The 13,845-nt window shown below is 28.9% G+C and overlaps 2 protein-coding genes across 2 annotated transcripts in view; both read right to left on the bottom strand.

Moving 5' to 3' along the window:
• Window positions 1–2,456: 2,456 nt before the first annotated feature.
• Window positions 2,457–3,900, bottom strand: LOC114129480 (uncharacterized). The gene is made up of 2 exons (XM_027994227.2): window positions 3,400–3,900; window positions 2,457–3,182 (listed from the first exon to the last, which is right to left on the bottom strand). The coding sequence occupies exons 1-2, from the start codon at window positions 3,405–3,407 to the stop codon at window positions 2,642–2,644; spliced, it is 549 nt and encodes a 182-aa protein (XP_027850028.1). The 5' UTR covers window positions 3,408–3,900; the 3' UTR covers window positions 2,457–2,641.
• A 3,566-nt stretch (window positions 3,901–7,466) lies between these two features.
• The window catches only part of LOC114129484 (transcription factor SPT20 homolog), a 54,158-nt gene continuing 47,779 nt past the window's right edge, over window positions 7,467–13,845 (bottom strand). Inside the window, exons 5-6 of the mRNA XM_050202012.1 lie at window positions 11,714–11,870; window positions 7,467–10,577 (exon numbers count right to left, since the gene is read on the bottom strand). Coding sequence (XP_050057969.1) covers window positions 9,236–10,577; window positions 11,714–11,870 — 1,499 coding nt within the window. The 3' untranslated portion in view covers window positions 7,467–9,235. The remainder of the gene's footprint in view (window positions 10,578–11,713; window positions 11,871–13,845) is intronic.

Raw genomic sequence — 13,845 nt, 5'->3', positions numbered from 1 at the left:
ATGGCATTTATATTTTACTTATGATAAAACTACCAACATAACAAGACTATTTGGCATTACTAAATGTTAATTTGTGGACACTAAAACTTGTCGAAATAATGCTTCGATTTAAACTTTCAGGGGTAGTTTTTTGTGGTAAATTGAGTATTCTCTGATCAGTATAGAGGTCAAAAGTAATAATTTACCAAAAGTTTTTAAAAAAAACGGGGAGGTACACAAAAAAGCGACGAAAACGGGAATTTTTACGCAAAATCAGTTTTTGACGTTTTTTTTAATTGTATTATAAGTTTTATTATAAATTATCAATATTTTAATCATACTCTAATATTCCTCACAGCCCCTTGTTGTCAGTTTTTTTCTAAAAAAAACTAGTTTTACCTATTTTTCACTGTGTAAATAAATTGTAATCATTTTACAAACGCACTATACATTTTAAGGAAACGTCGCAGTATCTTTTAAAACAATAATAATATAGCATATTTTAAAATTTAACGTGAAAAGCCACGAAAAACCGTTTTTTTTTTTTTAAATCACGTTATGTACAAAACTTGGTGAAGGAGTGAGTTTTCAATTTCAAAATTGCACATATATGATCTAATGCGATGACTAATGAATATACATCAAAAAAGTAAAATTTTCAAATTTACAATAATTATATAGTCTATAATAAACCTCACAACCACTTGTCATTTTTTTCTAAAAAAAACTAGTTTTACCTATTTTTCACTGTGTAAATAAAATGATATGGTTTTATAAACGCACTATATACCTTAAGCCCTTAAGGGATCGTCCCAGTATGTTTTAAAATAATAATAATATGGAATATCTTAAAATTTAATGTGAAAAGCCATGAAAAATCGTTTTTTGAATAAATCACATTATATACAATACTTGGTGAAGGATTAGGTTTTCAACTTCAAAATTTCACATAAATGATCTGATGCGATGACTAATGAATGTGTATGCATAAAAAAGTAAAATTTTCAAATTTACAATTGTAGTCTAATAAACCTCACAACCACTTGTTGTCATTTTTTTCTAAAAAAACTAGTATTACCTATTTTTCACTGTGTAAATAAAATGCTATAGTTTTACAAACGCACTATATACCTTAAGGGATCTTCGCAGTATATTTTAAAACAATAATAATATGGAATAGGTATCTTAAAATGTAATGTGAAAAGCCATGAAAAATCGTTGCTATGCAATTGCTGATTTTTTTCCTTTTTTGGATTTTTGTCAATTATCTACACGAATCATTAAAATTTGAATCTTATGGTTTAATTTAATTTTTATATTTTTGTTTATTTTTAAAAAATTCGAAATATATCACATATTAAAATGAAATTTTTTTATATATCTTGTGTATTTAAATACCTAATTAATAGTTGTTAGTTGTTTAATTAGTAAATTTTATAGAAATTAAAAAAAATATATTTTCTTGTTTTTTTTTTACATTTTTTTATGATTTTTACTGTATATTTAATATTTATATGACATATTTCAATACATTTTAGTTCACAAAAATCTGTACTTTAATAATTATTATATAATTTAGGTGGTTTGTTTTAGAAAAAAAAAGTTCAACATACCTATAAACTATAATACTACACTTTACTATACTATAGAAAAATAAATTTCCAATAGTAACAATCAAAAAAGGTCATTTGCGATGTTTTGTTTTAAATACAAACATTTTCATCTAATCATATTTTTGTTTTTATCGAATCTATAAGGGATCATAAGAAAGAATCTTACAAACCAAAAATATTCCTTGCAATAACGCAATGTTTTGACTGCGGTTTAGTCTCTTAGTTGTCTCTGTTGTCAGTCGTTAGACACCATACGCAGTATGATATTTACATAGAGGTATAAAGCACTTATATATACTTAAATATACTTTTCTGCAATAATATTGTTGTAGTTCGATTGTCTGTTTTAGTAAAAATGTCCTAAATACTAATAGTTTTAAGATTTTTAAACAATTTTACTCGCTATTTAATGATATGTACAATGTACTTATAAATGTTCAGCATTGCATTCAGTATAAATAGTTTTATTTTAAACTATGTATTGCATTGCGTTATAACGGCTATAAATATACATATATATATATAAAGACTAATAAACTACCTCTCTTCAATTCGATTTATTTATATTTTTGTTCACCGTGTTTATTAAGTTAAATTCCCTTTGATTTTACGGATATACCAGAGCAGTATATTATATTCGAACAAATTCAACTCACGCAGACAGAACTCAAATCACTCTTTACAGTGTGTATGGTTATCGTACTGCAAAGCTCACCTTACATAATATTTAATATTATATATTATAAATACATCAATATAAACACGATGACTTACTGGCGGCTGTGAACGTACTCAGTGCGGACACAACGAATAAACATGGTATTATAATAATTATATATAAGAGCGATATAAGACGAGAGCGAATAAGAGTAGAACATTTTTGTTTATTATATTATAATCACACTTATAAACATAAAATATAATATAATTTATAAATAATATAAATATAGGTAAGCCGTTTTGGGCGAGTCGTGAATATTAATATAATGTACAATAAATATAACCGGACGGTCGATAATTATATAAATATAGTATTACGAGCCTCGTCGTTACGCCTTGTGCTGATGATCGTACTTGTTGAAAGCGTCCAACACGAATTCGCTGATGACGTCTATCTCGGAGTCGGAAACCTGTCCCTTATTGTGTCCGAAGAAGAACCGGATGTACGGGATTGCCGCGCCTACCGCGGTCACAATGGCAGCGATACCGGCGGCTCCGGCCACGGCCACAGCGCCCAACACGACCACTGCGCCGCCGATCAGGGCGATCTTGACGAGTTTCCTCAGATCGATCGTCTTGAGCAGACTGACCACGCTGCCGATGATCTTCTTTGGGATGCTGATCGCCTCGAGCAGGCCGGACAGACCGGACTCTAACAAGTGATGGCCGCCGTGGTTCGACTGTCCGTTGGAGGACTCGTACGAGAACAACGATTGGCGTTGGTCCGGCTTGACGTATTGTTTGCTCTTGTGTAAGATTGTGGCCGCGCCAGACATAGGGTCGTACCGGTTGGCCGCTGCCGCGGAAGAGTTGGTTGGAACGGAGTTGGCCAGAGACGCCGATACGACAACCGCGATCATGATTGTGTACCTGAAAATCGTTTCGTTATTATTTTAAATTATTTGATTTCTGACGGTTCGTCGGCGATAATACCGAATGACTTATTGCCGCGCGTTCGAAACGTCGCTCAAGTTTAAAATAATAATATACTTTGGCGGAAAACGTACATTGAGTTTGAGTTCGTCGACCGCAAGTCTTTGTACTCGGTAAACCGTCAATAATAATAATAATAATAATTTAAACTCACTTGAACATGTTGTTGTAGTTGTAGATGAAAATTTGTGACGAGTGTTGATTTTGAGTATTCGTCGAGTGATGTCGAGCGATTCGTTTGGCTGTGGACAGTTCTCTATAAGGTTCTCTGTGTGTTCGAAAAGACGACTGATCGAATGATGTGCCTTTTCGACTGTCGTCCTGGGCTTATATACAGGACGTTCACTTGCGGCTGGCGTCATTTGCTGCAAATGACCAGTTTGGTAGTAGGGGGTCTTAGGTGCTGCCCGTCGCGTATTCACCCGCGATCCTAAGTCTATACATCGAATTAACGAGGAATTAGCACACTATTATCGTAATCGCACGCAATTGTGACTTTATCGACACCTCAAAAAACACGAAATTATAGTATCATAACGGAACGCTACGTTTTTCTATTATTTTACTCGCAAAAACGGTATTGCTGCAGGGTCAGATCCGACCCTAAACGTTATTATTTTATTAATCGAAATAGTGTTATAATAGATAATAGATATGTTGATTTTTTCTGATATTATTATAATAAAATGGTTCGTTTTTTTGTTTTAAATTAGACATTTCGTATAATTATGTAATATCATCTAACACGTTGAGTATACTTACCTATTTATATCGGAAGATATACTTATACTTTGTTTATTCTCTCTACAGCAGTACATTTGATAATGATTTTAAGACAAATTATTGTAAGTTATAACTAGGATTAGGGACTTTATGCTCTAAAAAATGTTAAAATATGCATGCCTTTATGCCAAAAAAAAAAACAAACATATATGCTCTAAAAATATACAGAAATGCAAGAATATGCTCTTAAAAATATTTTATTTTTTATTAAAAAACCAAAAACTAAAAATTACAAATGTATTTACTATTAAATAAGGTATTTTTAATTTCATTTTCACATTAAAAATACTGTACCTAGTCTAAAATATTATACTATAACTATATTAACTCAAGACGAAAACACATAAAATACAATCAGATGAATTTACATCAACTGACCATACACGGTGTATATCTTATTGATCGATTTTATGTTTTTCAAAACACACAAATAATTAGGAAAACACGCGGTAGATAGATTATTTAATGATTTATACGTAATCATTTTAATATATATTTTATAAAATCCATACTAAACAGTAAATATTGTATAATATAAATAATGTATTATACTCTATGTTACATGTTGTTTTAGTTTGTTTTTCTTTTTTTTAATAAATTATATGAAATATGTACTTAAAATACAAATATGGGTGATCTACTTTTCCACCAAAATCGACATTTCCGTTTACCGCCAAGTCTGTTTACCACGAGTACAAAAATATCTATATTTGCATACATATTATTATTCTATAAACAAAATTATAACATGATATTTCATTTTTAAATAAATAAATTATTTGTGCTATTTATAAATGAGACTTAAAATAATTTATTATTTTATAAGTTATAAAATATTGTATTATTTTGACTTTTGCATTACCTTCATGATCTATTTTAATAAGAAATTCTTTAATTTAATTACAAAGATCTTTATATCACATTAAATATATAAATTATTTTTTTTCTTTAATAAAATAATGTACAGTAAAATACTCGAATATTTTAACACAAATAATTAAATATTAAATACAAAGTTTAAACCAGTTGTATGCAATCTGCCATCATGACATCATGTCCAAAAAAATACAACTGAAACATGGTTTATAAATTAAAATAGTTTAAAAACGATGATTAAATGGTTATGATGAGCTCTAATTTTTTTATAGGTAGCAATACTATATAACTATATAAGTTCACACTGTATAGTATAAATACTTTAGGGTACCAATGACCTATGAGCCGTATGAGTTATACCTGGGAAACTATGACAATCAACACATTAAAAATTGCCTAGTTATGATTTGCTAATGAAAATATGTAAAAAAAATATACTTGAAAATTAAAATATTATTATTGTAATGTCTAATTTACCTTTACAACCTTAATATCACTTAATGTTTCATCAGCCATATTATTATTTTGTTTGTAGTTATATTAAACACTTTTTTAAGACAATATTCTTAATACATCGTACTTCGTTGATAGTAAATACTATATTGTCTTTGATCTCTAATTTTTTAACTACTGTTTGAATAAACCATAGTAAATAATATAAAAATTTGTATTGATTAATTTTATTTTAATTTTATATAAAGTATGTTGATATTTATATTTTATTTATTTTCATATTCATTTAAGTCTAAAATTACTTAAGTACTTATTTTTAAATATATTTCCATTATATCAATCATTGTATTAAGATAAAAAAAATTCTCATTATAATATTGTATACCTAGTTATTAAATAGTAATTAGTTATTAAAAATTAATTAAAAAACTATAATGATAAAAGTATAGTATTTTTTTTTTTTTTTTTTAAATAACATAAAATTATAGAAAACAAACATTTTCAAAAAAGTTAGAATGATCTGTATCTCAGTGAATTGCTCTGTATAACTTACAATTAAAATTTATTTAAATAAATTGAAGTATGAATAATTATTTTCTCTATAATTCCATACTATGTGCATTTTTTTATTGTTAAATGATTTTCAAATGTAAATGCTACTAAAAAATAAAATAGTTATAAGAAAGATGAAATTATAAAATGTATTAAATTATTAAATTATTTAATACTTGTTATTTTTCTAAGAAAATCAAACATCAATTTTACTGTTTTACTTATAGCAATAAATACTTATTATATAAAGTAGTTACTATAAACTAAATCAATAACTTAATTAATTTTAATATTATTAGTTATTACTATACATTAAAAATGTATTTTATTTTAAAATAATTTAATTCAGTTTAAAATATGATAATATATCTATCAGGTACATAATAAGTTTTTCCAGAATTTTTTATTTTTATGATTACAATTTTTCCTCGATTCAGGTTCGATTTAAAGAATTATATCAAGTTATATAGAGTTATTTGCATACAGTAAATATATTATTATTAGTTATAATAAAATAATACATTTATACTTTTTTTTTAAATCTACCGAGTACTAACTATATTTTATATAGTACCTATTCAAAACAAATAAATCAACTAATTTTAAAATATTAATATTCACGTAAAGAGTAATTTATAACCAAAACTAGAATGCTCAATTATTGCTCTATATTATTATTGTAATTAATATTTCATAAAGAAATTTAAGTAGGTTAGTAATAGGTATATAGTATGCAGATATTTAAAGAAATAATATTGAATATAAATTATACTATTTCTAATCAAAAACCCTATGGTCATTTAGTATAGAATTCAATTTATTTTATTATTATTTTAAAATTGCCCATAAAGGTACCTAATACTATATACACTATGTAAATTAGGTTTCAATGAGTTAAAGGTACCATAAGTAGTCATAATTCATGATTCTCTCTTCCTTTATATAGGTATTTGACTTTTTATATCTATTTATATTTTAAATTTCTTACATTTAAATTAATATAGGTTCACTATTTTTTGAAACATCTATTATGGATAAATACTATAAAATACAATTATACCTATTAATTTTAGTTATTAAAATCAAAATAATTTCTTTACTATAGTTTTAATTATGAAGTATCGAATATGATTAATTTCACTACTTTTAATACTTCTTTTCATAGTAACGTTATAATATTTTCTACATTAATAATAACTACACCATCATTATAGTTTTTTATAATATATCGAAAAATTGAATGGATGTATATTTATAGAAATGTATCAATTTCAATTGCAATATTATCTTAATTAACGTTATACTTATAAATTTTTTTTTGTCCGAATAAAGTTTATGGTATGATTAACGGTCGTCATAGTGTACTCGTATAATTAATATATTAATATATTACATATATAATTGTTTGAATAATACAATTATTAAACTGTATTTAAATTTTAAATTCTAAAAAGATTCTCTGAAATTCATAAATTCTCTCTGCTATAAAATCAACAGTACAAATCTTCTACTCTAGTGTAAATGCATTTTGTGAGAAATTAAATTAATCAAAACAAAAAAAGTATTTACACAGTTTTATTTGATACCTAAAATAATTATACAAATAATATCATAATAGGCATATAATACAATAGGTAATAAAATTATTTTTTCACTATACTATATTATTTTAATAGTTTATTATTTGGTTGATTTATCTAATGGCTAGTATATTTCAAGCGTACAAAAAGTTAACAAAAATTATAATATAATATTAATTGGCACATTACTTAAAATCGCTTAGCGAAAAATGTACAACTCAATAATGACGTGTTTTTCTTCGTTGATAGTTTCGATGTAACTTGACATAATATAATATGGTATAATATAATAATATAATTTATATGTTTGCATAACATTATAATTTTCCTATTATATGATTATATGGAATTCATTAGAAGTACTTTACTTTGTAGAAATCGTTGGAATTTTTTCGATCCGATCATGAATGTATTATACTATGTTTATTTACAATAACCAAGATATCGACAGAAATGGAAATAGAAATAAAATCATAACGTTATACTAAAAATGATTAAACAATTTTATTATCGTATATTACACACTTTTCGTAAAACTAAACACAATAATCCGAGTACAATAATAATAACATGTATCAGTCTAAATTACCCATCATATATGAGGAAAAACATAAAATTAATAATCATTGATAACACACATATATATATTATATATATGATATTGTTATGTTTTCAAGGGTAAAAAAATACAAAATAATACTATATTATTATATGCATACGACGTGTGTAACATTCCTAAATAAACTTGGTTAACTCAGAACAGAATAATATTATATTTATAAATATATTCTTTTATTTTAATATCCGTATGACGTGTTGAGTGTAACATGTATTTTATTTATACTGGGCACAATATCGTTTATACTAATTTATATATTATGTAATCATGAGTCGGGACTTGAGCGCTTACTTAAAATATCATCTAATACGTAAAAATGTATATCAAACTTATTGTTTTTAATTCAAACATTTAATTAAAATGATGATAAATAATACTAATACTATCGGTTCAACACGATATAAAATATTGACAAGAAAAATATTAAATTAAAACAACCGTGAAAAAAAAAAAAAAAAAATCAAAAGTCGAGTAAAAATATACTTAATATTATTGAAAACTTAAATGAAACGATTCCGCATAACTTTTAAACGATAAATTCTGCATAGACACACCAGTTTATACCATGTATATGCGAGTGCTAATAGTCCCGAGCCCTGATTATATATGACAGTTGTATAGGAATAGCAAGATGTGTATATTCATTCACACGACATAATTATTGCAAAAAAAAATAATAATATTTATAATAATGTTATAATCATCATTAGCTTATTCGTAAAAAAAAAAATCGTGTAATTTAATTTATACATAAAAAATTTAGATAAACAGTAAAACAAAAAAAAAAAAAAAATCACGTTTTCGTTTTTTTTTACTCGCAGATAGGACAGGAATGAGTAAAAAGTGAGGACAGAGATTAGGAGGATGAGTAGGATTCAGCAAAGTCGGCGTATAGTAATAGAATATACGATTGACGACAACGTGAAGAGAAAAAAATGGCCGTATTTGCGTATAGTGTACAGTCGTGATCATATTATAATAACAGACGCAAAACTATTGAGCAAAAACATTTTGAATCGCGTTCGATCGTCTCATCACGATGGACTTTGACGGCCGTTCTCGCGCAGTACACGGTTGCAACGACAACGATAATATATATTATTATTATCAAAATCATCATCGAATCGCTACGCTCGTCTGCCAACGCCCAACGCGTATCTCCGTCTCCTGTCCTGGCCCACTTTTGGCACGTCCTTGAAGAACTCTTCGTCGCCTTCAAACTCTTCGTACTCGTCCTCGTACAGGTCACCACCGTTTGGATCGGTGTCGTCCAACGGAGGCGGCTGCGGCAGTGACGACTTAACCGTGAACGGCCGGTCGGCCTCCGTGGCCGTGGCCATCGTCGTAGTAGTGGTCGTCGTGGTGGTCGTCGTCGTAGTGGCGGTAGGCGTAGCAGACTCTTCGGCCTGCGCCGGTCGCTGCTGCTGCTGCTGCTGCTGGTTGATGGCACTGTTTTTAGTCGACGACGAGCTGACTTGCACCGAAACCGAGACCGAAGACTCGGGAGCTTCGCGCGCAAAGTTCCGCCGAGACTCTTCGTCGGCCACGTCGTCGTCGTCTTCGCCCAGCCCGACGATCGCGACGGATTCGTCGTAGTTACCGTCGTACTGCGCACCCTCTCCTGTGTACTGCTGATGTTGGTACGACGACGGAGGTGGCGACTCGTCTGCTGGTAGTGGCGGCGGTGGTGGTGCCGGTTCGTTTTGCAACCGGAAGCCGTGACGGAAGTTTTGGTTTCCAAACCGCTCGGACGACAATAAAACCGGATGCTGCTGCTGCAGCTGCTGCTGTTGCTGTTGCTGCTGTTGCTGCTGTTGTTGCTGCTGCTGCTGCTGTTGCTGAGACTGTTGCAGATGTTGCTGCTGATGTCGATACGGGGGCGGTGGCGGCTGCTGTTGCTGCTGCTGGTGGTGTTGCAGATGTTGCTGCTGTTGCAGATACTGCTGCGGCGCTTTGGACGGGAAATGTCGTGGTGGTTGGAAGTTGGCAACCGTAAACGGCTTGGGCTGCTGCTGCTGTGGCGGCGGCGGTGGCGGCGGCGGTGGATGGTATCTGTGGTGGGCCTGCTGCCCCTTGGGCCCGGGCCCTTGTTCGCGTTCTTTGAGACTCTCCTGAAACGCGTTGTGCAGTGCTATCAGGGCCGCTATGGTTTCCGGTGAATTCGTCGGATACGAGACGGCCGGCTGCTGCGTCGGTTTCGCCGTGCTCGTCATCACTATCGGCTGTGACGGTCGCTTGCTACTTGTGGCCGCACTGACTGTAGTCGTCCGGGGCGTCGTGGTCGTCGTGGTCGTTGTGGTCGTCGTGGTCGTCGTCGTGGCGATGACCGCCGCTGTGGCCGCCAATGCGCCCACCGGCCCCGCGATCGTGGTCACCTCCTCGTCAAAGTAATCGGACGTTCCGGAACACTCTCCCTCGTCCTCGTTACACTGCACTGACTCCTGTTCCGGTGGTTCTTCCGGTGCGATCCTGCAAACATTTGTCATATAAATACATGTAGTATATGATAACATTATTTCACGATCACGTGAGTACAATATAGGGCATGTGAATTTTTGTGATTTTAACTTTTATATTTCATTTCGTTTCAGTTATTTTATTTTTATTTTTGGGCTTACTAAATATTTTCGTTTCTTTTAACGAGTAGACGACATCGACGAATTAAATAGATTATAATCATTATTGTATTTCGTGGTAAATTACAAATTAACTAAACTTAAAGATTTGTATTCACAAAACATGCGTACCTATTGGTATTAAAAGTATTAATATTAATGTTTACATAAATATTAAATAGCTAATAAAATGATCTAATAGTGTACGACTATCGTGTTGTGCAAATAGTTTTTTTTTTTTTTTTAATTATTATTATTGTTTTTTTTAATGTGCTTGGTAAACTAAGTAAGTATTTATTATATAATATTGTGCCAAAACAACGAACATTGACTTTAACATACTAAAGTACACTACTTAGCACACATCATATTTTGAAAGTTTTCAATATTATTGATTATTGAATACAATAATTACAGGTTTAAATAAAAACATGTAAAATTTAAATAGGTAACAATTTAAGTATATTCTATTCTATAATTATTTGTGTTAATATTTGGTTAAATCATAAAATATATTATTAATTGCATATTATAGATATTTTATTTTTATAATTATGTAATAACATAATATTATAGTATAATTTACACACATTTCAACTTACCACATATCGCCTTTTTACAGACTTTGATACCCAGTGGGCATATCGTATTATATCGTCGGATAATATTTCATTTATTTTATCGATAAAGTGGCAAATGAAATAGTAAGAACGACCAGGGTAAACAACTTATTCTTGCCGACAACTCGTATGATAATTTTATCGTAGTATAATAATAAAATCGCAACCTCAAAAATTGAATGTATAAACCTGTTGTATGGATGTTCGAACGGACCCAAAATATTTTTAGTATAATAATAATATACCTTCAAATATTTAAGCTCTATTAAACAATTTCCCATAAAATTATTCGCTAACTTTAATGACTATATCTGTATGACTTATTTATATTATAGATTATTGTTTATTGCAGTAATAAAAAATTATTTACCCATAGCCTGCTCCGTTGTTTCCGTATAATTCCAAATTAAGATCGAAGAAACTTTCGCTCCTACTGCAATCAACTTCGTCCAAACGTTCGCAAACCCTGGTTTCTTGATCAAATACTGTCCCGTTTAGACATAAGAATTTGATATCGGTAATTTCCGCTAGAACAGATAAAAACACATTAAAATCAATCCTAAAAGTGTTAAATATAAAAATATAATAGATAGTTATTATGATTCAATATATTTTATTATTCTATATAATATTGGTATAACAAATTTAATTTGTTTTCCGATCAAATTATGTAGGATTTTAATATTTTGAATATGACTGTGTTAAAATTTAAGTGCTGACATTAAATATGTAATAATGTATAATGAAAAACACAGTTAATAGTTATAAAATTACCTAAGTGTTTTTAATTATAATTACAATTGTTTCGAATCATTTCTGAATATTATTTTAAGAATGATAACAACCATCTTATGTTGTATATTTGTATTTTATCTAAAACATTTTAGTGCACGATTTATTATATTATGACCAAAAGCTGTGCAGAAAAGATTTTTTTTATTATAATAGTGATTGTGTAATAAGGCTTCTCTGCAGGTTAGCAACAGTGAAAATATTCAAGAAATATTTTTTGTATGGCATCCGAATTATGTGATTAAGGCCATAGATAATCTGTAGAACACAGATTTATTGACATTATCAGTTTCTCTACGCTTTATACACTTTATGACTTATTTTAAAATGGAATTATATCTCAAATTCTTGTAGAAAGTACAAAGAGCGTGTTTGACTAAACAATTATTAGGAATTACAATGAAAAAATGAAATTATTAAATAAATTATTAAATAAATTATTTTTGTTGTCATGCAATGTATCATTATAATATAAAAAATTGAAGAATTCTAATATGCGAGTTTATTATATTTTAAGGTATTAAATGTGGTATTTCATAAAATATTATAAAAGTAGATACGTATACTATATATTACTATCGTCTATAACATGTTTTTTTTTACACAATTTTTGTAGCCGAAGGTAGTTTAAAAGTTTTCAACTCTAACGTTTTCTGTATTTAATCAAACAATGTATCATATAACAGAAAAATTATAAGAAATATTTGCTCTTATAAATGGTAGTGTATAAATGACAAATGTATAGAAATAATTTGACATAAATCATTTTTACTGATACGACTTTTTATATGGCTATTTTGACATATTTTAATGTTTTGGTAAATAAATAGTTTATATACCAAGATACTGGTATATAGTCTATAGCGGATTAATAATTTAATTTTCTTAAAATAATGGAACAAGCCCAATCCACACGTATCATTGGTTAGTGTAAGCAATATTATTATTTCAAAAATATTTTTAATTTAAGTCATAATTAAGTTTGATATTTTTTTTAAACGTGATGTATATACAGAATATAAAATATAGGTATAATACAAATGTAAAATAGTTGTAAAAGGTCAAATGGTAAACTTTAATTAAAATAAAGGCTCTGTAAAATAGACACCATCGATATTATAAAGTAAACAAAATTAAATTTTAAAAAATGTTACATTTAATTTACCATCACTATTTTAAGTATTTGAACTTTATAAATTTCCACTTTTTACCATGTAGAATAATAATTTTGTTTTATCATTATTAATTATTCCGCATTGAGTCTTTCGTATATTTTTCAAATCTGTTTTTAAACGATTCCTATATTGTGGTTTTTGGTCGGTTTTACATAAACTATTTTAACTGTTATTTCGACTAAGAAATAATAAAAATTATAATATATTAATATAGGAGGTATCTTTACGTTTAAGTTGGAATTCGAAAAATTCGAAATCAGCGAAATTGTCCTAATCACTTAATCGACTGCATATTATATATTAGGATATTAGGATGCAGTTATTAATTATAACGATAATGTCTGGTGTTAATAACGTTTACACAGGCACTCAAAATATATAATTTATAGGTAATGTATATCAGGTTATAATATTATTATGAATGTAAACCAAATTTTGTCACCATACGTACAAAATACAAATAATTATTGTGTACACTGTACATACCATATGTTAATTGCGCTTATATTGTTATGGTAACATTACCGTCGTAATA

Source organism: Aphis gossypii, chromosome 2, assembly GCF_020184175.1.
Source record: "Aphis gossypii isolate Hap1 chromosome 2, ASM2018417v2, whole genome shotgun sequence".
NCBI lineage: Eukaryota > Metazoa > Arthropoda > Insecta > Hemiptera > Aphididae > Aphis > Aphis gossypii.
This window is presented reverse-complemented; position numbering and strand designations above follow the sequence as displayed.